At 42.2% G+C, this 27,269-nt stretch overlaps 2 protein-coding genes across 2 annotated transcripts in view; both read right to left on the minus strand.

Annotated features, from left to right (window-relative positions):
- Positions 1–12,794, minus strand: part of ALDH8A1 (aldehyde dehydrogenase 8 family member A1) — a 56,816-nt gene extending 44,022 nt beyond the window's left edge. Inside the window, exons 1-2 of the mRNA XM_088451612.1 lie at positions 12,657–12,794; positions 8,642–8,789 (exon numbers count right to left, since the gene is read on the minus strand). Coding sequence (XP_088307738.1) covers positions 8,642–8,789; positions 12,657–12,794 — 286 coding nt within the window. The remainder of the gene's footprint in view (positions 1–8,641; positions 8,790–12,656) is intronic.
- Positions 12,795–17,653: 4,859 nt separating this feature from the next.
- HBS1L (HBS1 like translational GTPase) overlaps positions 17,654–27,269 on the minus strand; it is a 151,206-nt gene continuing 141,590 nt past the window's right edge. Inside the window, exons 16-18 of the mRNA XM_088452350.1 lie at positions 25,852–25,952; positions 23,086–23,230; positions 17,654–18,319 (exon numbers count right to left, since the gene is read on the minus strand). Coding sequence (XP_088308476.1) covers positions 18,311–18,319; positions 23,086–23,230; positions 25,852–25,952 — 255 coding nt within the window. The 3' untranslated portion in view covers positions 17,654–18,310. The remainder of the gene's footprint in view (positions 18,320–23,085; positions 23,231–25,851; positions 25,953–27,269) is intronic.

The following is a 27,269-nucleotide window of genomic DNA, read 5'->3' on the forward strand; positions in this document are numbered from 1 at the left end:
TCTGCATGCAGAATGTATTTTATATGGAATTTTATGATAAGCAAATTGATCTGTTTATTGGAATAATCCTTGTGATATTATAATACATTGTTATTTTCTCTACACTTTTTTGTGTCTCTCATGGGTCCAATACAGGCGTTTTGGCGCTATCATTTGTTCACTATATACTATCTCTAGGTTATGGGTGTTGGCAGACTCCTGGGAGAACTGCCAGCCTCCATTCGTCCTTTATTAGAAGAGCGCCCTATAATTTCTATACATGATATGCAGCATGCCTATGTTCTCTGAGCGAGTGCAGGTGTATCTGCATGCGAAATGCTATGTTACAGTGTCAGCGGCTGTAACACTGCAGCATAGTATATAGCATGCAGATACACCCGCAGACGCACACAGAACATACTGTAGGCATTCTGCATATCATTTTAATCATCAGAAGTTGGTTGTGCTAACTATTCACATCATTGTGTGAATAAGACGCATTTGAAGGTAAAGAGATGCACAAAAAGACATTTGGCGCTCCTAAGTCACACCACATCATGGCGCAACTAGAAGGGCTGTTTAACGCACCAGGAGGCTAGATGTATGTGGACCCATCTGTAGGGCGATAAGCCCTATTCCGTTTCTGAACCAGAAATAGATTGGAATAATAACCCCTTCCCTGTTGCAACACAGGAACTGGGACTATTACCCTCACCTGCAGCAGGGAGTGAATGGCTTCTTGAAAGGCCAAGGCCTTGACCGCATCTGATGGAGGATCTGTGCAAAAGAACTCCTGAAAGTGAGGACATACCCCTGAGAGATCACTTCTCGGACCCAGACACCTGTTGTTGTTTGATGCCAATAATCCGCAAACTGAAGAAATCAGCCTCCCACCCTGGGATCCCCCAGGAGGAGGCCCGCCCCATCAGGCTGAAGGCTTGTTGTCTGGTTTAGAAGCTGGACATATTGCAGGGCCAGACCTCTTGGTTTGTTGCCTTGTTGTTTTGCGAATACTAGTCGACCTTGAGGAAGACTGCTCCTTTGCTCATCCCTGAGGATGGAAGGACCGAAAAGAAACCTGCCTAGACTTTATAGTCACCGTAGATGGCAGACCTGCTGATTCTGAAACCATCAGAGTAGCTATGATTTTATCAAACTCTGCTCCAAAAGCGCCTTCTTTGATCCTGTATTAGCTTTCGAGGATCTTAACCAACGGGCCCTGCATGCCACTATTGAAGCTGCTGATGCTTTAGAACAGGCTTGTCCAACCCGCGGGCCGCATACGGCCCAGGTCGGCTCGTAATGCGGCCCGCATACCTCTCAAGTGTCCCGGATTCAGCGGGACATTCACGATATGTCCCGCTGTTCCGGGATTGCTCACTGTAGTCCCGGCGCCCCCAGACCACGCCCCCACGCTCTCCTTCATTCACTGTGCCGCCACCGTAATCACCAGTGGCGGTGCCATGTGCCCCCCGGGCCGCAGCGTCATGCGGGCCGGTGCAGTCTGTGTCACTGTGACACAGACTGCACCGCGTGTGTAGCGCTGACCGGACGGAGTCCGGTCAGTGCTACACAGCACAAACACACAGCCGCCGGAGCTGGCAGCTTTGTGTTTGCTGTAATCAGCAGCCGCTGAGAGTCTGTCAGACTCTCAGCGGCTGCCGCTGCTCCCACTGCGGGAGCCATCTTCCGGCTCCCGCAGTGGGTAATGGGAGAGCCGTCGTCATGACGACGTCTCTCCCATAATGCAAAGCGGCCAGAGGAGCCGGTGGAAGCGTCGGGACCAGGAGCGGGAGTTTCAGGTAAGTGGTTTTTTTTTTTATTTTTTTTATTAAGTCTCTCTCTACTAGGGGGGGGGATTACTATGGGGGCACTACTATGGGGGCACTACCAAGGGGGGGATTGCTATGGGGGCACTACCAAGGGGGGGTTACTGTGGGGGCACTACCAAGGGGGGCGATTACTATGGGGGCACTACCAAGGGGGGGGTTACTATGGGGGCACTACCAAGGGGGGGAATTACTATGGGGGAACTACCAAGGGGGGGATTACTATGGGGGAACTACCAAGGGGGGGGATTACTATGGGGGCACTACAAGGGGGGGTTTACTATGGGGGCACTACCAAGGGGGGGTTTACTATGGGGGCACTACCAAGGGGGGGGATTACTATGGGGGCACTACCAAGGGGGGGATTACTATGGGGGCACTACCAAGGGGGGGATTACTATGGGGGCACTACCAAGTGGGGGATTACTATGGGGGCACTACCAAGGGGGGGATTACTATGGGGGCACTACCAGGGGGGGATTACTATGGGGGCACTACCAGGGGGGGATTTCTATGGTGGCACTACCAGGGGGGGATTACTACTGGGGGCACTACCAGGGGGGTGGATTACTATGGGGGCACTACAAGGGGGGGGACTACTACTACTGGGGGCACTACAAGGGGGGGACTACTACTACGTTACTGTTATTTTATTTTATGTGCGGCCCAAACCAAGTTTTCATCTTCTAATGTGGCCCAGGGAAGGTGAAAGGTTGGACACCCCAGCTTTAGAAGCTAAAATTCTAGTATCTACTGCAGCTCCTCCCATATAGGAAGCCGCTTCCCGTATGTTAGAGAAATACATCCTCTGTTCTCTGGTAGAGTGTCTCCCAGTGCCACCATTCATTCTTCAACAGTTTTGGCTATCCAGGCTCCAGCCAGAGCTGGACAAGTAACAGCTCCAGATGATGAAAATATTGCCTTAAGACATGCTTCAATTTTCTTATCTGTGGAATCCTACAGAGATGATGTTGACGGAATAGGCAATATACCATTCCTGATTAAATGTGTTACATGAGCATACACAGCAGGAGGTACCTCCCGCTTAGTAGATACAGAAGCTGGGAAAGGGCACAAAGATTATATTCTTTTATTCACATAAAAACGTTTATCCGGGTTACCCCACGCCTCATCCATAAGCTCAGTGAGCTGTTCAGATACAGGAAACTCCGTCTTGACCACCTTCCGTTGGTGATTAAACATTGGCGCCTACTTACTATTAGCTGGTTCATCATCCTGAATATCTATGATTGATTTAACCGCCCTCACCAAAGAAGGAACATCCACTTTGGACGCATGGTCCTCCTCCCCTGAGCTAGTCCCTGGAGAAGAACCTGGGGCATCATCGGATTCCTCTGATGATGCGTCTGAATACATATGTTGAGCAGACTGATAAAAAGATAACTTGCGCTTAGGCGCCTTAGTCACTACCGGTCTGCTATCAACATTAGATGGTGCCATACTCTGACTTGACTGGCCATAAACCTCTTTCCAGGAAGGATGCATAAAAGGTGCAATCATAGCATGCTGTGGATACCCCCATCCAAGTAGGCATTGTAGGAGCAGTCATACAATCCATAAACTGCTTCATTACCTGGGACAAAGAGGATACCCAAGAAGGCTCTTGTCCAGAGACAGGTAAACTGGACTGGTGAGGTGGCTCTTTATAACAGACAACACACAAACCATCCTATACATCCTGAGAGGACACATGCCATACATAAGTTACATGAAACCAGCACAGGGGGCTCCTCCTCCTGTTTCCCTTTATCTGTAGACATGTTCATAAAGGTAATAAATGCAATGTTATGTGACAGCCTTCACAAAATCTCAAATGAATGCGAAGTACTGAGGAAAAACCTCCACCCCAAAAGATGGAGAGAAAAAATTGTGATAGCTATAATTGACAGACAGAACTAAAAGACAGTGTCAACAGCAGCTAGCAAACAGTCAAGAGGTATACACGGAGACTGTCCCAAACCCTCCTGAGACCAAGGCACACTGATAGCGGACCACGAGCGTCTCAAACACGTGGAGGGTAGGCGGAGCAACCCAGACGCGCGATAATCTTTGTAGGGACTGTATCTGGGTCGGGGGAGCGCCTACCTCCCCTAAGCTGCGTTAACCAGCCGAGGACGCTGGCTTCTTGGCAGCAGAAGAGTCTGCTACCGATCCCCGGCTTCAGATGATAAGGCCCCAGTGGTGTAGTGAGGACGCAGACAATCCCGGGCCCTCCCTGACAGCAGCGACTTCTGGTGCGTCTCTGACACCAGAAGCAAGGACTGCCGTGCTCGATTCCCAGTAAGCAAAGAATCGCCTTACCTGACATCTCCATTTGTCCGGTTGCAGTCCAGGTTGCAACACTGCTGCTAGCAAGCTCAGCCACGGCCCGCCGAAATCACCAGCCCAGTTACTGGTGTTGCTGCCCGGCGGAGGTAGATGGAGTCATAGTATATGCGTTTTAATTCAGACACTTAGTACTGCCAACCCAAAAAACATAGAAATAATATAAAACATAAAATAAAAGCTTAGGACTGCCTGAGCAGTCCCGTTACAAAGGCGCGTCTTGAGCCTGCCGTACCAAAAGAAAAACTGAAGGCCTATGGCTATGGGCGGAGTACATATGGAGGAGGACCTGAGGCATCCTGGGAGCCAGGGCCGGCCCTAGCCCAAATTCTTTGGTAAGCGAGTAGGTTTTTTGCAGTGCCTGCAGTAGTGGTCCCCCCTGTGCAGTGCCCCTTGTGCCCCCATTAGTAAGCTTATATAGTGCCCCCAGTAGTAGTCCCCCCATGCAGTGCCCAAGTAGTGGTCCCCCCTTGTAGTGCCCCTAATAGTAATCCCCCCTCTTGTAGTGCCCCTAGTAGTCCCCCCTTGTAGTAGTCCCCCCATTGTTGTGCCCCCCCTTTCAAGTACCCCCAGTAGTAATCCCCTATTCTAGTGCCCCCAGTAGTAATCCTCCCTTCAAGTGCCCCCAGTAGTAATCCTCCCTTCTAGTGCCCCCAGTAGTAATCCCTTCAAGTGCCCCCATTAGTAATCCCCCCTTCAAGTGCCCCCAGTAGTAATCCTCCCTTCTAGTGCCCCCAGTAGTAATCCTCCCTTCTAGTGCCCCCAGTAGTAATCCCCCCTTCAAGTACCCCCAGTAGTAATCCCCCCTTCAAGTACCCCCAGTAGTAATCCTCCCTTCAAGTACCCCCAGTAGTAATCCTCCCTTCAAGTGCCCCCAGTAGTAATCACCCCTTGCAGCCCCCCCCCCAGTAGAGACACACGTAATAAAAAGAAAAAAAAACACTTACCTGAACCCCCATCGCTCCTGCTCCCGCCGCCGCTATCAGCTACTCCTGACCATTCTCCAGGGCCGCTTTGCATTATGGGAGAGACTTCATGACGTCATGAAGTCTCTCCCATTACCCACTGCGGGAGCCGGAAGATGGCTCCCGCAGTGGGAGTAGCATCAGCAGCCGATGAGAGTCTGACAGACTCATCAGCTGCTGAAACAAACACACAGCTGCCGGCACCGGCGGCTGTGTGTTTGGCACTGTGTAGCGCTGACCGAACTCAGTCCGGTCAGCGCTACACGCGCGGTGCAGCTGTGTCAGAGACACAGTCTGCACCGCTGTAAGCCTCTGAAATCTGCATGGTCGCGGCGCCCTTCACTATGTGGCGCCTTACGCGGCCGCGTACCATGCGTAACCATAGAACCGGCCCTGCTGGGAGCTGAAGCTTTAACTGTTTGGTGCCTGGATATCTCCAATCATAATATCCCCATGGCATCCCTGTGGATCCCTATGGACCCTGAAGAATAAAAACTGAATCCTATAAATTGAATGTACACCTGTTTGCATAGCATATCTTACAAGTTTTTGTACTGCGCATGCTGCAGAGCTGAATATATGCATGTACAGGGGATGCAGACTGTTGAGCATTTCAAGTGCATCTACACTTACTAGTGAGGACTCGGCTGTAACAACGCATTCTCATGTAGGCATGACTCAGTGAGGTTATGTAGATACGGCAGAGTGTTATGCAGAGTTGGAATTAAGCATAAAAACACCTGTTTACAAGCATAAGATGTATTTTTTTCACAAAGTATTTGCTGATGCAAGTGAGGACTGATGATGATGACTAGATCCAAAACCAAGCAGATAGGGGTGGGTGCGCTACAATACGCCTACAACTTTTGCGTGCATGCAATGCGTCAGATTTCTATGAAACTAAACATCAGGCCCAAAACGTGTAAGGGTAGCATGGTTTCACAACAAGGCACACCATTTTAAAAACCAGACAACCTAGAGAATCAAGCGGTCTATTTACTAATCTCCTTGGGTGGAGATAAAGTGATTGGAGATAAAGTACCAGTCAATCAGCTCCAGCCATGTCATAGGCTGTTTGAAAATTGGTTGGTACTTTAGATCCACCCACTTTATCTCCATCCAAGGCTAAGTAAATAGACCCCCAAATTAGGAAATTAGATTATTGAAGCCAGGATGGGAGGAACCTCAGCATCAGAATCCCTCTTAATCTCTGCAATTCTCAATGTTTTGGGCAAATTATTAAAACAGGAAACTCCCCTCTTTCAAGCAAGTGTGCTCCTGAATTTTTAGGTGCCAGGATGTGTGACATATAGTACCCTCTCCATATACCTTGCTGTACTAGTATTTATGTAGTGTAGGTAATTATTATCTGGTCATCACACTGATCACCAGATAATATCTATTAAAGGGACACACAGATTGAAAGAGAGGACTCCCCTGTTTCAAATGAAGGGTCCCTAATTTCTAGTTGTTAGAATGAGGGAGATCATCCCCTGACTCCATTGTTTTCTGTAGTGCGGTGTGCTTAACCCCACTACCTTAATGTGACATTATTTTGTCACCTTCTTCCCTGGTCCCCACCAGTAGTTAGTTGCAGATAAGTGCTAGTTATTATCACAACGATGCTTCAGATCCTATAGCTGTTCTCACCTTTAAGTGCTTGCCGACAGAGTGCATTGCATAAAGACACCTGCAAGAAAACAAAACCTATGTACCGAATGCTAATGGTACCTTTCTGTGTTCCACTGTACATTGGGGGAGATGAGCACACTTTCAGTAAGCCACACATTCCTAAAGTATCCAACTATTCAGCCTGTTCCTCCTTCTGAATTAATGAGACGGCTCTTGCTCACAGAGCAGAAGGAATCTTGTTACAGTTGTAATCCACTAGCTCCGTTATCAGATCCTTCTATGCACCTTTTAGAGATGATTAAGGCTCAGGAAAAATAAAACCATTTAATTCATGAGAACATACCTATGATTGATTACAACGATGTTCAACATGCTCTGTACTGTAGTGCTAGAATCTGTAAAAGTAGCCTAAGGTTTTTTCTCTGTTCAAATGCAGTACTCCAATAGTAATAAACTGTATATACCTGTGTATCTGTCCAGGTCTGTTGCCTTGAACAAATGTATATAAATACCCTTCTACTATACTATTTCGGTTTATAGGGGTGAGCAATGACCAACAAGCGCTGGACGATTATAAAATAACTTTTGTTGGTTTCAAAAAGAAAATAGTCTAAGACAGAGGTTCCCAAACTCTGTCGTCAAGGCACCCTAACAGTCCATGTTTTAATAATATAAATGGTTGAGCACAGATGGTTAAATCAAAATACTGATATACTGTACTAATTAAGTCACCTGTGCACAAGCATGGTTATCGTTAAAACCTGGACCATTAGGGTGCCTTGAGGACCGAGTTTCGGAACCTCTGGTCTAAGAGGTGATGACTGAGTGCGAAGAGTGATGTCAGAGCAGATTCAGTTTATAACTCAGAACAGCAGTACATGTTTTTTTTAATTGCATCCTAAAAACAATTAGCGATAGATTCTGAGTTGGATGCACAGCGTTAAGTGCTTACATCACATTTTACTTGCTTTACATATTTTCAAAGCATCCCTGTATATTAAGTTGTTAAACACCTACAGTACAATGTCTATTGTTGGGACAAAGAATCTCAATATCTTTGAATGTAACTGCCAATATTTACTAAGTGAGTGCTGGGACCATTGCTATAATATTCCTAGCAAAAGGGATGCAGCCCCATGGTACAGGGGCATGGCCATGCATCACACTCTTGCTTTTTGTCACGCTGGGAGCATGCCCAGCACTTTCCGAGCTGACCCCAGACCCGCTCCCTAGTGTATGGATGTCTCGGTGCATGAGCACGGCATCCATTCACCTGTTAGAGGGTGACTTCCCCCCCTGGGACACTGCGGCCCACAGGTGGGATAGCGGTTCAGTGCCTGAAAAGCATGACTGTCCTACCAAAATTGGGATGGTTGGGAGGTCTGCTGTCATACAATCCTAGTGGGGTATGGCCTTGAATATACTGTAAGCATAAAAGGAAAATAAAGATTAAAAGTTAAATATTAAACCTTGCTTTAGGTGGTCGAGCACAATTGAAGAATAATACAGGGTTCCAGAAATAGTTACCAAACTGTGATTTTGAAATAAGGATGAACATCAAATTGTTCTCCATTGATAGGACACAGCAATGGTTCAAATCATCAATGGTTTTCAGTCTATGAGGCACAAGTGCAGACATGTAACGAGGTGGACAAATCAGAACTGGTAGAGCTAAGGGACAGTTTACAGGAGAGGCAAAGCAACGTTCGATTGGAAAAAAGAAAACAAAAAACCTGTCATTGATATTTGATAAACATCTATGGTCGATGTCCATCCCTATTTTGAAAGAGGAGCCTGCTCATAACTGTAGATTGCTACAGACAGGCATTATTGAATTCTGCAGACATGCAATGTTATTCAAACTAGAATGAGGGACGTTCTCAAGGTCACCTTGATCTTTAGATTCTGCTTGTGCAAACTCCTCCATGTGGCTCTCAATAAGGTCAGCCAACTTGTTCATGACTGCAGATCTATCCTGGGGGCTCCAGGAGGACCAGATGGGAAACGCAATTTTGGCAGAACTGACAGCATCATTGACCTTGAGAAAAACATAATTTTCATTTGCTGCACGTTATTAGGCATAGATAGTTATAGACTTACTGTACTTTTATACATGACCACTGGCCTAAAATGCAAATTGCTTAATGTAAAGTAACAAACAGAAATATTAGACAAAAGTTTCAAGAACTTATCACAATGGAAAATATTTTACATAAAAGGTCATTCTGACCATTGTACTTGCTGGTTCCGTTTTGGTAACAAACTTTAAAATCCTAATATTTATATATAGCCATGGCCAAAAGTTCTGAGAATGACACAAGTATTGGTTTTCACAAAGTCTGCTGCTTCAGTTTTTATGATGGCAATTTGCATATACTCCAGTATGTCATGAAGAGGGATCAGATGAATTGCAATTAATTGCAAAGTCCCTCATAGCCATGACAATGAAGTTAATCCCAAAAACAACATTTCCACTGGATTTCAGCCCGCCGCAAAAAGACCAGCTGACATGTCAGTAATTCTCTCGTTAACACAGGTGAGAGTGTTGACGAGGACAAGGCTGGAGATCACTCTGTCATGCTGATTGAGTTAGAGCAACAGACTGGAAGCTTTAAAAGGAGGGTGGAGCTTGAATCATTGTTCTTCCTCTGTTAAGCATGGTTACCTGCAAGGAAATACATGCAGTCATAATTGCTTTGCACAAAAAGGGCTTCATAGGCCAGGATATTGCTGCTAGTGAGATTGCACCTAAATCAGCCATTTATCGGATCATCAAGAACTTCAAGGAGGGAGGTTCAATAGTTGTAAAGAAGGCTTCAGGGCGCCCAAGAATGTCCAGCAAGCGCCAGGACAGTCTCCTACAGCTGATTCAGCTGCGGGATCGGGGCACCACCAGTGCAGAGCTTGCTCAGGAATGGCAGCAGGCAGGTGTGAGTGCATCTTCATGCACAAAGAGGCGAAGACTTTTGGAGGATGGCCTGGTGTCAAGAAGGGCAGCAAAGAAGTCACTTTTCTCCAAGGAAAACATCAGGGACAGACTGATATTCTGCAAAAGGTACAGGGATTGGACTGCTGAGGACTGGGGTAAAGTTATTTTCTCTGATGAATCCCCTTTCAGATTGTTTGGGGCATCTGGAAAAATGCTTGCCCTGAGAAGGAAAGGTGAGCGCTACCATCAGTCCTGTGTCATGTCAATAGTAAAGCATCCTGAGACTATTCATGTGTGGGGTTGTTCCTCAGCCAAGGGAGTGGGCTCACTCACAATTTTGCCTAAGAACACAGCCATAAATAAAGAAGAGCAACTTCTCCCAACCATCCAAGAACAGTTTGGTGATGAACAATGCCAGTATTATGGAGCACCTTGCCATAAGGCAAAGTGATAACGAAGTGGCTCGGGGAACAAAACATCAAAATTTTGGGTCCATGGCCAGGAAACTCCAGAGACCTTAATTCCATTGAGAACTTGTGGTCAATCCTCAAGAGGCAGGTGGACAAACAAAAACCCACAAATTCTGACAAACTCCAAGCATTGCTTAGGCAAGAATGGGCAGCCATCAGTCAGTATGTGTCCCAGAAGATTAACAGCATGCCAGGGTGAATTGAAGAGGTCTTGAAAAAGAAAATAAATGTAATGGTCAACAAAAGCCTTTGACACTTATAAAATGCTTGTAATTTTACTTCAGTATACCATAGTAAAAAAAACACTGACGCAGCAAACTTTGTGAAAACCAATACTTGTGTTATTCTCAAAAAACTTTTGGCCATGGCTGTATATATCCACAATCAACAGAAGTCTGAAGGAAATAATTATTCCAAAGTTATAGTAACTGTCCTAGATAGACCAGTACATATGGGGAGGTTGTTCATAGACCACCCAGCTTCAAATAATATTGCCATATAGAAATTAAAAGATCATTTTGTCATAGTATGGGATCATATACAGTATTTAGAGATGTTAAAAGATGCCTTTTTATTTTGGCTCAACATTTTTTTAATGTTACCCCATAAAAATAATGCACACCATTCATAAGCATTGCAATTCCTCAATCCACCGACTCCGATCCGCAGGCATCAATGATCAGCGACATGTTGGGAAATCTGGGAAAATCTGCATGTTAAAAATCCTGACTCGTTGATCCTGATAATTTTTTGGCAAATCAGGGAATTCCAACATGTTTCAACACAGGAGTCAGGGTATCAAGTAATTGCAGCAGTCATTCGCAGATGTATGGGCCTCATAATTTGTTACCAGGTAATTGGGTTTCTTTTTGGTTAACTGAACAGTAAGAGACACTTCATGCAAAAACAACATTGATACACCTAGTTGTCTATTTGCGTGCCATGTGATACGATTGTTAACATATGATTTCATAAGGGAGGAGCTGAAGCAGAGACTGGAGTAAGGAGGATGCTGTGTGTTTTATATTGTAAATTTTTAGCAACAGGACAGGAATTAAAGATACTGACTCTGGGAAAGAAAACGCATAAAAAACAAAAAGGAAGGCTATTTGTAAATTACTTTTTTTAATCTAAGACCAAGCTGACGCAATTCACTATAATGTATAAAACCATGTGTTATGGATTACAATTTCAGCATCCTACTTTAATAATGTAAAATATATCTGTATGATATAGATCTTTAATGTATGTGAAAGTCATACTGTGGTGTTATTTTACAGCAGTAGTCTAGCATTCAGAGTAAAAACGGAAAAATGCAATTGTTCTCATCATAATCCAATCATTTTGGTTAATTGTAATCCTAAAGTATCTGAACGCAATTTTGCCACAAGTGGGGGCCAGATTGTAAGATTCGCTTGGATTGAAATGATCCGATATGATCAGAATGCAATGGGAATTGGCTGCATATGATACATCTTACTATGGGAATCAGTATCTATGACCGCCGCATCAAATCCCGATGCCGGAAGGCCGGCAGATGAAGATCCCAACTAAGGTAACTACCCAAACCCTCCCTTAGGGGTGCCTAAACCTAACCCCCCCCCTCCCTGCACCCTAACCCTCCCGGGGCGGGGTGCCTGACCCTAACCCCCCCTTTCCCTTGCCCTCCCAGCGGGGTGCCTAACCCCAAGTCCTCCCGGGAGACCCTAAACCTAACCCTCTCCCCCCCGCAGCTATCCGCTCCCGACGCCTGGCTTACCTGCGATCGGTATACCGGGTGTCGGGATTTCGGCGTGGGGCTAATGATAGGCATCAGTACTTAGACACCTATCATTAGTCCCATGCCGGGATTTCAGTGTCGGGAAGCCGGCAGACGGCATTTCCACCGTCGGCTTCCTAACTACATCCCTTACTATGCAATAGTCGTCTGATGACCGCATAACTTGCGGGCAATAGACCAACCTGATTTTTAATTCTACCGGATGCAATCCGATCTGCAATCAGGTTTTTATGATTTAAGACAGGGGCCTTGCTGTGGTTGATCAACTTAGCTAAAGTAAACCACAGCCTAGTATTTATATCAGCCTTGCAATTCACTACAAGGCTCTTCAGGTGTCACAACTTTATAATGCTTTGCAGATCAATTAAAGTCTGCAAGCAGAAGTACTCATTTATGAAGCACATTGGATATGAAGTACAAGATGCCTTTAATTGTACTGGAGTACCAATGCAGCTAAAATGCAATATGCAAATTATTCCATGAGGATGAATGATCACCAACAAATCATAAATGCTTACAGGCACTAATTTTAAGCTATCAAACAGATAGTCAGTAAAAGACAGATCAACAGATTATGTGTTATCTACTGATTTCAAAATATTAGTGGAAGATGCCATATTGCTTTTTCTTGCAATTAAAAATGCAATATAATGAATACACATCATTTAGCATTTTAGACAATTATAATATGCAAAGGAAATGATCACAATACACCCCCCTTCTCACCTCTTCATTGCTACTGTCTGGCACTCTGCAGTAGATTTCACCTGTAGAAGGATCATATGAATTAATGTAGGCTTTACTAGAAACAAATTTCCCACCAATGTAATTTTGAAGCTCTAGAAGTGTCTTTTGTCCCTCCATGTTAGCAGCAGAGTTGTATTTGTTTCAAGGCTTTACAAATAGGCAGAGTAAACTGGAGTTTGGACTGTGCAGTACATCCAAGTTAACTCCACCCCATTCTGCAAATATTCAACTTTTGCAAATACAGTAGTAGTTCTACCTTCAAATCCAATCAGGTCTGTGGAATACATAACGGTACATGATATATGTAAACTTCAGAAATCAAGGTGTGATTAAATGGCCCTAAAGTGTTCAATAATAATAATTAAAAAAAAATAAACAAATGTGAAGAAAGAAACAAGTTGTTCATATACCAGCACAAAGTAAAAACTTTTGTAATTAAAAATAACTCACACCAAGACAGGTCACTGCCCCCAAAAAGGGCAACATTCTTTCATAATAATAAGTGTAGAAAGATATGGAGGTTGTGGGTCAAAACTGGATATGTACTATATACCTCATTAAAGCTGAAAAGGTTTTCAATTTTGATTGTTTGGATCTAGATCGACAGAGAAACCATATCATACCATTGTACACATTATTACTACAGTTTGAGTCTCCCATATCCAAAATGCTTGGGACCAGGGGTATTTTGGATAACAAAATATTCCGTATTTTGGAATATTTGCATGTCATAATGAAATATCTTGGGAATGGGACCCCAATATACACACAGAAAGCATTTATGTATTATATACACCTTATACACACAGCCTGCAGGTAATTTTATACTATATTTTTAAAAAAAAATTGTGGCTCAAGCAAAGTTTGTGTACAGAAATTAAATGAATTTATGTTTCATATACACCTTATACACACAGCCTGAAGGTAATTTTATACAATATTTTTAATAATTTGTGCGGTAGACAAAGTTTATGTACATTGAACCATCAAAAATCAAAGGTTTCATTATCTCAGTCATGCCAAAATTATTCCGTATTTCGGAATATTTGGATATGGGAGACTGAACCTGTATAACAAAAAAAGTTTTTTTGGTTGATTGAAGTCACTACACTGCCCTTTTTAGGGGTTCATTAACAATATGCTGTCTCCCATTTTTCAAATACAGGCATAAGACGCACGCCCGAAAGAGGGGAGTGGCCTCATGGGTAAGGGCCACGACAAATATGATTTGTTTTGGAAGGGGTACCGATCCCGTTGTATCAATGTTATCTAGGTGTCACTGCCAAATACAGTATGAATCCAATGACTGCAGTGATGATACACAATAATTATGCAGTATAACTCACCAGCTCTAGATGTAGGAGAGCACTGGTGAAGCTGTACCTGCAGCAGGATTTGTCCATCAGAACAGCCATGCACAAGCCTGGAGCAGGCAGTGTAGATCACGACTGAAGGTCGGCAGTTGAACTCAGGGTACTCGAGGTGTGCTGGCAACACCTAGGTCGGGAATCGGTGGCTGTGTTCAGGGCTGCCATCAGAAACTGTAAGTCGGATAGCTTCATGTGTAAGGTGTCCCGTGTATGACAGTATTTTGAAATGTGTGCGTTAAATAAAAATAGAGGATGTGACTGAAGGTACTTGGGGATGTGGCCAGATGGAGGGGGAGTCAGCCAAGGAGGATATAGGGGCAGCCAGGAGATGCCGGGGATAAAATAAGAGGAAGTTACAAGTGAGATTATAAACAGAAAATTGACAGACCTGAACAGCACGCCCTGCTTTGCGGTACCCTCTGCCGTGGCACGTCGCTCCACCCTAGTTACGGCCCTGGCCATTTCCCTTTGGTTTCTTTCTTGTCATTACACTGTGTTTTACTTATATTTCATTCTGCAGTTCAGGTTGCACTAATATCACTGGTGACACCTGACATGTACATCTTTGGAGGATATGGTTAAGAATCAGACTACTGACCATTAAGTTTTATTCTATAACCTTTACAATTCATATCTCCTCTATCAGCATGTTTGACCTTTAAATGCCTGTTATGTCACATTCCGATATTGTATAGGTACTATTTATTTAGTTCCACTGGTGATGGTACAGGCTGATTAATGTATCCCTGTACATTGCATTTCCATTGTAGGGACCTCCATCTTATGTGACATATGCTTGCAGTTTATTTAAAAAAAAAAATAACTAAAAAGATTTTCATTTATTAACTTGGAACCGCTGGGAATTTCTCTTTTTTTAAAAAATATACAGTACCATTAAAGTGTCTGCACTAAGGGATATGTACTTGAACTCCATACATCATAAAAAATAATGAAAATGCAGTAATATGAAGTACCACTTACATTACAGCCCTCTTATTCCCTGTTGAAATAAATTAAATTTACTACAGACTTGATCATAGAGCATTCAGTTGAAGACAAATGGAGCTAGGAAGTAGTTTTTTCTTTTTTTTAAATTGTTATGACACACGTATTATTCTCCTAAAACCTAAAAGCAGAATACAACCAAACTATGCGATCATTGATCTGTATGTAAAAAGCATCCTAAATTGTGGTCAAATCAGGGGTGTTAGACATTGAGAATAAAGCCTGCTGGACACCTCCTCATCTGATGCTATATCATTACATGTACTATTACTGCAATAGTGCATGTTTATGCATATATGTCCTTGTATGTATTCTTAAATGTAGCCAGACGGGGTCACCCAAACTGCTATTGTGATGTTCCACTGTTCATCAGGAGGTGCATGCATCATGCTAGGTTGTATCCAACCCAGACGGGCACACTGGACCCAGATCACACTTAGTGACCACAATGTCTTAAAGACTGGGTGTGATCTCCGGGACCACAGAGGGGAGATGAAATACCATGCAAAGTTAAGGCTATAAAACCATAGCTATTTAGTTGTGTAGCTAATTTTAACCTGGTCATTGCTGATGCGGGGAAAAAGTTTTGGTTGGTAAGGATAGAGAAGATTCAGTTAGCTTTGCTACTCTGTGTACTTGCCAAAAGCGGTAAGACGATGAGCTTAGCCCCCCACCCCATGTACAGAAGTATAGTGTGTGGCTCAGCAGCCGGGATTGCACATCAAGGTGACTGTTTAGATGCTGGTAAGGCGTGGAAGTGTGCAGTACTGTAAATTTGCAGTGCTGTAAACCTCTTGGTATTGTTGCCTGAATGATGACGTGTCATTTGTGTATTTTCATACAATAAACGGGTTTCTTCTTTCACCCACTATCTGCCTAGGCAATTTATTTATCTCATATTGATATACCAGGAAGGCCAGTGGTGATGCATAAGGCTGACCTATAGGCACACTAGTTAGCTGGCAGGGCAAAGAGCTAAGTATCACCCTGCATTTCTCACATAAACATATATAAACCAGGGACGTGCAGTCAGGTTGGGGGCAGAGCCTTCCCAGGCCATACCACCACCCCTATCAAATCTACGGAGCTTCCTAGAATTGCAAGAGGTGTGGCAACAAGAGCTCAGCCTCACCTCTCAGACAATGCTTGCACAGCTGGGACAGGGCCACACCACGGCCAGTAATACTGCATAGAAAGAGAGCCAAAAGAAGCATGCCTCACTGTAGGGAGGGGGTGCCTTGAGCACCTTGGATGTCCAGGAAATGCACTGCTCAGTGACCCACCAGAGCTCAGTCAGCAGCAGCAGGGAGAGGAAGAGAAGCAGTTTGTGATGCAGGTAGGAGAATCAAAAGACACTGAAGCTTAGTGTAGTGTGGGGAGAGTTACAGTGAGTAGGGGCTCCCAGCACTCAGACCCACCCCCAGTGGCGTCACAAGGCGGGTGCGGGGGGTGCGGCCCGCACCCGGGTGTCACCCGCCGAGGGGTGACACCAAGGTGCAGGATCCCCCTCAGTGACAGGAGCCGGGTGCTGCACTATAGCATTAAGTGCAGCACTCGGCTCCTGTCAGTGAGGGAGCCCGCACTGCCCATGCCCGCACCTCCTGCACCCCCCGCCGGGCATCACCCCATTGATACCTAATGTATCATTTTGTTAACCACGGCCACGAGCCGGGTTCGCGCCGCGAGGCCACGCCCCTCCCGAAGGCCCGCCATGCGACGCCACGCCTCCAACACACCCCCTCCCGAAGGCCACGCCCCCATTTCGGCAGGTGCCGAGCGCATGGCGTCCCTCCCCGCACCGGGTGTCACCGTGGGGAGGGACGCCACTGCCCACCCCTATGTGTACAAACTCTTCTAAATTGATCATGGATCTTACAAAAGGATCGGTAAAGTGTGGCTATGTTATAGCTGCATTTATGTACAGTAGTGCTTAAAAGGCAGAATAAAAACTACTTCCATGCCTACTCTTATACTAAAATTACAGATTAAACATGAACAAGTTTAGTGACCAATTGCTCTTCACAGTTGCTTAACTTATTACATCTGTTGGTACAACTCATATCTATGGCTGCTTGTGTGATTCATTTAAAAACACAAATCACCAAATTAGTCATGCAACATATTTAAGAGAGCAAGTAAGCATAATATCACTGCATATATATAACACTTACCAGCATACCCATGTCTGTACTCCTAAAAAGAAACCTACTGTATATAATTCAGGGCAAGCTTTGATCACAGAGCGTTCAGGAAATTTGTGTAAATACAAGCCACCAATTTGTAAGAGATCTATTAGATCTCTACAGCAAGCATGTTCATGTCTACTGGTTTCCAGCTACACTGATTGGGTGGTAAGAGTTTAAAAAGTCTTATTTTATTACGCCATATACCTGGTGTACTTGTTAATACATAGAAGAAAATATGTTGGATATGAGCTGGTCTGTTGAATTTGCAACAATATTATATTTACATTGTCAACCTTTTAACTGCCTATCTATAGTCCAGATCCCAACTTATGTAATGTGTTGTACTAGAGGAACACTTATCAAATCATTTCAGATTACATAAGAACACACAAGACACGTTATGCTCAAACTGATTGGGTTTTTTTTGCTTTTAATTGCAGTTATTTTAAATTCCTTTTGATCATTTCATAAGATTGGCACATCCTCTGCAGCATCTCTAACACAACAAATAACCATCTCATGGAAGGTTTCTATCTTTTCAAAGCTCAGCCATGCTCTAAAACTTACAAAAATAATATGGAGTCCATTAGTTTTGTTCCACCTCATATTCACCACTAAATATATTAAATCACTTCTTATTACTATAAATGAAAATAAAATAAAAATGCAGACATTTCAGAAAACAATTGTAAACATGTCTGCCAGTTTCAGATTAAAGCATCATGCTAAATCCCAGCTTAATTATTAATATAACTTATTGTTGCATTTTGTATGAGAAGCTGCTGCATTCATTGATTTAGGACGGTAGAGAGACGTGGAGAAGCACTTTATCACAGGTAGTATGATGCGCTGAACTCTGGACGAGGACTCTTGGCTCTTCCTTCTCTCAGATAGAGATGCTGAGAAGTGATCTTCTAGTGACAGTCCACCGAGATTCTCTCTGGCTTTCTGTACTGTACGTCTTAACTGCACTTTATATCTTCAGCCAGGCAATCCAGGAAGAGAACTTGTGTGTCCAATGTTAATCTACTCAGCTGGTCGTAAAAGTCTCCTTGATGCACTATTAGTGTCATTATTTTATCTAATTGAAATAAAATAAATGAATATAAAACACAATGAAGATGACCTATTGTAATAAAACTCAGTAGTGAATTTAAAATATCAAATACATTTTGTCTATGCCAGAGGTTCCAAACTCTGCTAGTACAGTCCAGGTTTTAAGGATATCCATGCTTGAGCCCAAATGGTTAAAGCAAGTTGACTGAGGTAATAATTAAGTTACATGAACGCAAGCATGGAAAACCTTAAACAGTGATTTCCCCTGTACCCCTGTGGGCCAGTCCGACCCTGTCCTTAAAACGTGGAGGACTGTAATAGCGGAGTTTGGGAACCTCTGGTCTATGCTTTTGAAACAGAGTTGAGAAGGTAAAACCTAAGTCAGTGTTTCCCAACTCCAGTCCTCAGGGACCCCTAACAGTGCATGTTTTCCTGATCTTCTAGAAGGTGCACAGGTGTACTCATTACTAGCTGACATTTTAAAAGATCCACAGGTGGAGCCAATTATTTCACTTGTTGAAACTGATGAGATCTGTAAACCATGAACTGTTAGGGTCCCTCAGGACTGAAGCACTGCCTTAAGTAATCTCAATAACTCTTCTGATGTTAGAAATCAGGCGACATATTTCTTTTTGAAACTAAAACAATATCTGCAAAATAATGTTAGCAACTGATAAAACAGTGAAATAAACAATACATTTCAAAAACTATTTATTCATGATACAAATATGCCTAGCTATATCCTTGCCAGTGGTGTGGCAAATCTCGCCATGCATAGTGCAAGACACGTGCCCGTGAGTGCATACGCGCACTGCGCACGCAACCGCACCTCCATAAGAATGTATGGTGCACGCCATATCGTACAGTAGTGTATGCAGGCACACCTTTGTGGTGCGATCAGCCACAATGTAACTGGGCACATCTGTATATGGCTGTTTTCAATATAGCAGCAAGAATCTAAAATATTGTACCATAGAGCAGTGGTTCTCAATTCCAGTCCTCAAGAAAAACCAAGAGGTCATGTTTTGTGGATTTCTTTATTCATGCGCAGGTGAATTCATCTTTTTAGCTGGGTCAGAAATTATACCACCTGCTTCCACAGACAGATATCCTCAAAACATGACCTGCTGGAAAATCTTGAGGGTTGAGAATTTGGCCATAGATCACTGGTTCTCAAACTCGGACCTCAGGAACCCACACAGTTCCAGTTTTCCAGGTCACCCAGCAGATACGCAGGTGTATTCATTACTCACTGACACATTTTAAAAGCTCCACAGGTGGAGCTAATTATTTCACTTGTGATTCTGTGAAGAGACCTAGAAAACATGCACTGTTTGGGGTCCTGGGGACCAAGTTTGAGAACCTGTGCCATAGATGAACCTATTAGAAGTCACATACTTCTGAGGGTGAAAAAAAAAAGAATACAGAAATCTTCCCTGTCCAGCAGCAGCAGAAGAGGTGCTTTTTCAGTGCAATTAAAAGGATACCAAATGCAGTCATTCAGAACAGACAAGTTAATAGTAGGAAGAAAACCCATTGAAAGAAGCATGCAATTTCACATAGTAAAATCAGAGGACAATTGTCACTACATAATGGAACATGCAGAACAATGAAAGACAATACCCAGGAAAATGACAAAGCGTGAGTGCAATATTAAAATATTAAGAATAATATGTGAGCTGTAATAAGCAATACACAGAAAAGTAAGTAATACAGAGCATGCAAGAAGAATAAATAAGGAAAGCAAAGGAGCCAACATTACGACAGGATTAGATTGGGGCCTATGCGTGTGAGTTTACAAGAAAAAAAAGCCTCTGTTAGCCAAAGTTGTTGGAGAACATTTAAGGATATAGTATATGCTGGTGCAATCATGTTTGTGATTTGTAATCATTGTGTAAAAGAAGAAGTCTCTCAGAACCAGCAACTTTCATTTTGGACTCAAACACCTTTTAATAAACTACTTACTTTGTTTTGCTATTAAGTCAGAAAATACTATGCTCTCCGGCATCATTAAGCCCAGGGACTGTACCAACCATATTATAATACAGATATGAAGACATTATGTGTGTTTTATTACACTCTTTGAGGCCATTTTTCAACATTTGTGCTTGTCACATTCCCACATCAATGATTCATTTTTTTATGCCGTACCCACACAAATTATAACTTTTTTTTTTTTTAAGAAAACTAAAGCTGCATACATACTAGACGATTTTTGTCAATGATATGGACGATAATGATATATCGTTCAGTGCATATGCAGTGAACGACCAACAATGCGATGTCTTTTGTCGTCCGTACATGCAGCTCGATCTGACGATATCGTCAGGAATTGCCTGTTCAGAGATGTGGCAGGTTGACTTCACTGAAAGATATCTTTAAAGATATCTTTCAGTGTGTACAACCAATATAATTTGTCCTGCACTACAGAAAGTTCGAAGGGAATTCGTTCACCAATATCGTTCATACAGTACATCAATTTTCATAAGATACCATTAGTCTTTTTTACGCCTACTAATGTCAAATAAAATGTAGCTAAAAGAAATACTTTGAGGTTCTTGCTTTGGCACTAATCTACATTGTAAAAAAATGCAAAAAGCAGGATTCTACGTGTAGGGTTTCATGAAAAAATCTCAACTTGAAAATTAAGTTTGTTTTTTTTTTTTTTGCCAATTTTGTCTCTTAATGATGCGTTAAATGTGTAGGAATAATATAGTAGCCCAACAATGCCTACCATGTTCTAAACTAGAAAACCTACTGCACTAAATGAGGTGACCCATGTTTTTATTTAACACAACATGGGGGAGATCTGGGCACCAGATCTCCTCCAGCAGTGGAAGATTTTATTTTTTGTGTACTGTTTCAGTCATTGTCTGGTGATTACCACTAAAGAGGCACATCATTTGAAAGAGGGAGCCCCCACGCGTGTGCAAGCCAGTATGCGGAGATAGGGCACAATGGGGTAAATGTATGGACCTCTGATATGGAGGGGGGGAGTGGTAAAGTGGAGTTCAAAGTTAAATGACAGGGGCGCTGTTAAATAGGGTGCTATTGATGATTTCCAATTTTTGGCAAAGATTCTGTGGCATTACAACTATGCCCTATAAGCTTGTCTTGATGTTTGCGACCGGACCGAGGCACTCTAGAGCGCTACAGTAGCATCTCGTGTCGTGTGAGACATGCCTGTGAACTGCAAGACCACCATGTGTGGAAAAACGTACCCTCCTCACAACATTGTTTCCAGCAGGAGCTAGGAGTCGATGGAAATTGGGTGTGAATCTTAGATGGCATCAGGTACCATCTCGTATCTACCTTATAACACGTTTCCCTTATAGCCACATTAAAGGAATCTTTAGCAATTCTGGAACTAATGGCAGACCATCCCTTGTCATCAACAGGAGTTGATAGATCGGCCTCCCAAACTAGTTCATAAGGTTCCCGGTCAGGTCAAGAGTCGTCGGGGCCAGAATTGATAAAGTACGGAGATGTTGCCTTTCTGACCTATCGAGTATATACAAAGGCGTTCAATACAGCACGGGAAGGAGATTTAGAGTTAACATAGCTAACAATCTGCAAGTACTGGTAGTGGCATGAGGAAAGGAGTGAGCAGCGAGTTTGAAGGTCCACCTCTGGACATTTCAGTTCTTTTCTTTGCTTCTTTGAGGTCCGCAGAGTTTGAAGGTCCACAAATGGTGGGTGATGGAGCAAATTTACCCTTCACATGCCAATACCTGTCAACAGGGCTATTTTTATGGAAAAATGGGTTCACGAACTATGGAAGAGGTTACAGGGGGTGGAGCAATAGAAAAAAATTATATATATTCTATATATAGTATTTAGAATAGAAGGCACTCAAAGTGGACTGTAAAATAAAATTTAGCTTATGGAAAATACATTTTGGCCCAGGACATTATGTCATAATGAGAGATTCGGGAACGGAGTTCCTGCTGAAATATAGCACTGTCTTTCAATCTGTAAGCCCTGCCAAAGAGAGACCAAAGAGCTGCCACAACCTGGAGGAAATAAAGGATGGTCCCAAATAGGGGATATAGGAGAGGGGTGCGGCGCTAGATCATGGGAATTACGAAGTCTGTCCCACACCTTTAGAGTGAATTGGATAGTTGGAATCGCATAAGCAGAGGCTGGTCCATGAGATTTAGCGAGCCAGATGATCCCATCAACCTTTCCATACTGGAGCATAGCATTTTTAAGATCCACCAATTTCTTACAACCCGGGTCTGAAAGCCACTATATTACATGGTATAGTTGTGTAGCGTGGTAAGAAGAGAAAAGTACTGGGAGAGTGAGGCCCTCAGGAATGGATGGATCTAATGGTACGAGGCCTTTGGGGCACCTAGCTTTGAAGAGGGTACTTTTTTTGCTTTTTAAGGGCCATTCATTGAGGACGACGAGAAGGACATATCTGCAGATTACAGGTATATAATCAGATGATGAGTCCTTTTATTTGCAGGGATAACATTTTGAATTTTGGTAGCTTAGGAGTGCAAAGTAGTATTTCAATATTGCTTATTTAGGCGCCACTGATGTTGGAAGCCAGGAAATAAAAGTAATTTCTGCCACGCCTCAAAATAAGCCACAAGCCCTCAGTATGGTAACGTAAATTTTCAAAAAGATTTTTGGTTTTCCCTGAGGGAACACTGTGCCAGACACACCAGTGAATGCTGCCCAATGATAAATCTTTCACGTGCCTAATGAAAGATTGTAAAAGCCACAAAGCAGTTTGTTAGGAACATTATGATGTTAGAGTGTGTGTAACAATGTAAGGGCTACCTCTGTGACAACTCCAGCTGCTATAGATGACCCACTATAACGAAGCATGAACCTGCCAAGTTCTTTAAAGTCTTTGTACAATTCTAAAGCAACAGGTCTCTGTGTTTGTAGCTCTATTATGGCATTCATCCCTTTTGTTAGGCATCTGGAAGAGAATACAGAACATAAAGATGAAACATGTATAAAGGAGAATAAAAGTTTCCAAACTGAAACAAAAATTATTACATTATGACAAAGATGAAAAACAGCCTGCCACACTGCAGAAAGAACATTAGTGATTCTATATGTCAGACATTTACACTATCCTATTCAGTCTGCAATTACATCTACTGAGCACTGCTTTAACGACTTTTTGGTCATGGCAACATGATTTCAACCATATATGTAATTAACATGCACTTCAAAAATTAGTATAGATCATATTATTTTAGGACAGTAAATATCTTGGTATTTTGTCGCCTCTACTTACCCTAACAAGTGGGATGTACATAATTTACAAGGGGGAGAACGCTATGCAGGACCGAAGGAAAAACTTAAATAGTCAGCTCTTGAGGACCAACAACTTGTAGTAAAGAAAGAAAGAGGAATCTAGAGGGCAAACTACTGTATACTGGAACAAGTAGCAAAGGATTGGATCAGTGAGGGGGATGATGCGACCCTACAAACCTTTACTTGCAGTCCCCAGCTCCTGATAGAGTCTCTTTCATTGCATAAAGGTTATTCATTTAATCTTCTACTGAGATTAAGAGTAATGTGCGACCCTGCTAAGGGAGAGAGGGCCAGAAGTAGATCAGGTATACAGGTTGAGTTTCCCATATCCAAAAAGCTTGGGACCAGGGGTATTTTGGATATCGGAATATTCCTTATTTTGGAATATTTGCATATCATAATGAGATATATTGGGAATGGGACCCAAATATACACACAGAATGCATTTATGTTTTATATACACCTTATACACACAGCGTGCAGGTAATTTTATACAATATTTTAAATAACTTTGTGGCTCAAACAAAGTGTGTGTACACACATGAAATTAATTTATAAAAAATATATAGAAATTCACCAGCGCTCCAGAAAATAGGCAGCAAACCTAATACAGGAGTGGTCTCTAACACCAACCAAATACATATACAGTACGTGGCCTAGTATGTATTTGTATGGTGGATTGTCATTATCTTTTATATACCTCTCATATCCATTGGAGTGATTTCGGTGTGTCATCCCTTAATAAGAGAAGACCATAGAGAATTAAGCAAGACTCTTCACTTTGATCCTTGGAAATGGAGCACTGAGAGGTGGAACATTATATGAAGTTCTATACGTACTTGTTACAAATTAAATTAATTTATGTTTCATATACACCTTATATTACAGAGCCCTTAAGGTAATTTTATACAATATTTTTAATTATTTTGTATTGCAACTAGAGAATTACTGCAAAGTAAAGATCTATGATGCTGACTGACAGAAGAGACTCCAGGATGGGGAAGTTGTTCATCATGTGCCCTCTGACTGGTTAGCACTTATGTTACTTTAAGTTGTTTCTTGAGCTTACAGACGTATTGAGAGTGGGATACCTGAAAGAACGTGAACAAACCCACACAAGGGTGTGCTATAACTATCCCCTTTGTACAGATGGGTACCCCACTTATGCACACGAGGACACAGATTTAACTCTTTTTCCGTCTTTTTAATCTCAATTTCAAGACACTTTCTCATATGATCCATAATGATCTCACTGCAATTTGATATATACCAGGGAACTGGATGGTTAAAGAAATCAGACAGCAGAAGGGCGCTCCCCAGTTCTCTCATCTACCATTCACTGCCTCCTGGCACACAGACAACAGAAACTGGTGGGAGAAAAATGTTACTTCCACTGTGTATTACTGATGAACTGGAATGGGGATTACATTGTGTATGGACTTTGGATACATTTTATACTTTATATATGTATATTTTGTGTGGAATGAAACATTGAATTTAAGCTTTGAATACAAACCATTTTTTCAGCATTTAGAGACTTGAGAATTGCTCAGAAATAAATTATCTATATACTTCGCCCCTTTCCTTTAATTTGCTGTAATTCACTAGTGATATGATATGCAACTAAGATGCACATTCGTGCGAAAAAGACGCAACACTGCTCGAAGCAGCTCACTTGCATCGGGAATCCTGCACCTTATGGCGTATATAGGCTAAGTGTATGTGGATACTTTTGTACTTTTATTGTTTATTTAGAAGGGACTTCAAGACCATAGCCCTTAAGTAGCAGGGATCTCTTTGTCCTTCCTGTAGTTGTATGTTAAAAAATAACTAATTTAATTTTAAAATATATACCTAATAAAAGTTATATTTTAATGGGTAAAAGTATGCCCTCCAAAAATAGTTTATTTATTTTTCTTGCACATACAATCTCGGCTAATTATACTTATATGTTGTTGGTTCTGGATTTTTTGCTTTAGCTAAAGTGATTGTAAGACCTGTGCTAGAATAAAAAAAAAAAAAAAAACCTTCTCTTCTGCATTATGTGCCAGTTACCCAGATCCCAGAACCTGAGCAGGATATTACAGCCAAAGTATGTATAGTCACTGCAATCAGCCCCTAAACAAGATGAAAGGCTGTGTGGCATAACATTGGCAAACGCTACAGCACAAAAAAATGATGTCATTTTTAGAAAAATCTGTCTTCGATATATACACACTAAAGTACACTATGTTATACATAAATAAACAGTGTACGTTATATAAATATAATTCTCACTTTGGTTTTTTCTTCATCACTTCTCCTGTGTTCTTGTGTAGTACACTGACCAACTTCCTGATGGTGGCCGGCTCACTCACAGTTTGGTAGTGTATAATTACCTACATTTGAATAATAGAATTAAAACACATTAGGGAACAATTTCTGTGATATACTTACAGTAAAGCACAAAGGTAAAATAATGAAATAATGTTAAGCTGTGCGTTATGACTTCAGGTGGAAAGCTAAATGTATTGTATATATATTTGTGGAAGAGGGGGATATACGGTTTGTCTTGCCTTTCCAGGAATACACAGTCAGAAGTTGCTGTCAAATGCTGACGTGACATAGCTCTATGATAGCTCATCTCACATACTTAGTCACTAACATATAAACAGTATAGTAAGCAAAAATGCTGTAGTCTTTGTGTTACTTAAAAAGTCTACTTACAGTGACCTAACGAATCAGAAATCCCAATTAATAAACATTTTAATTATAATACTTTTTTTTTTTTTTTTAATCCTCTATATATACAGAGAGCTCCTTCTCTCTGAGAAATATCATTACAACTCCTAGACACTCAATGTTAAAGAAAAAAAAAATTAAGTTATCCTTAATACATATGAATAGATCCCTCATCATACATGGTCTTTTCAAAATCAATGCTTTACATAGTTATTTTTACACTTAACTGCACTTTAATAGAGAAGGAAATACCAATGAGCGCAGGAGGTTGGCCACTATAGGGTGTGTTTAAACTCCAACATGGTGGCCATTGCTGTGAATACTGAGTGCATCTGCTACAGCTATTTGAGTTACTTTTTTCCCTACAATAGTGAAACAAACAATACAGACACTTTGTATATTTACAGTACTGGTTTGAGGTCTTTCCTGGTCAATAAAATGTGGTGGGAGGCAGCGCTAAAGTGAATCAGTGCTACAGCCATGGCTGACACTAGTTTTCCTTTTAGAACCAGCAATATGCCGGCACTTTGAATGATTTCCAGGGACCTGCAACATGTCTTTGGCTGCAGGGAGGAATCTTGGGGATGTGCCTGCACCATTACTACAGTAAAACCCCTTTGTAAGTAAATGTACAGTCAAAAGTTTTAGATACATCTCTAATTTTTCCAGTTTTTATTGAAATTTAAGGAATTCAAGTCCAGTGAATAACAGGAAATGGTACAAAGGAGAACTGTGTTAAAAAAAAATTTAGGTAGAAAAAAAAACCTGAAAAATAATGTGAATTTTAGAGTTAAAAAACAAACAAATAAAAACAACCTTTTTCAGGGAACACTTCATGGGTTAAGAACTTAGAGCTGTTCTGAAATAATGAGCCTTGCTGGGCCATGGAGCACTGTCAGTGGACTACAGAAGACGGTCTTATGGACTAATGATTCAAAATGTGAACTCTTTAGTTCATCATGCAGTGTGTTTGT

The sequence above is a fragment of the Taudactylus pleione genome, unplaced genomic scaffold, assembly GCF_031769625.1.
Source record: "Taudactylus pleione unplaced genomic scaffold, aTauple2 ptg000006l, whole genome shotgun sequence".
NCBI lineage: Eukaryota > Metazoa > Chordata > Amphibia > Anura > Myobatrachidae > Taudactylus > Taudactylus pleione.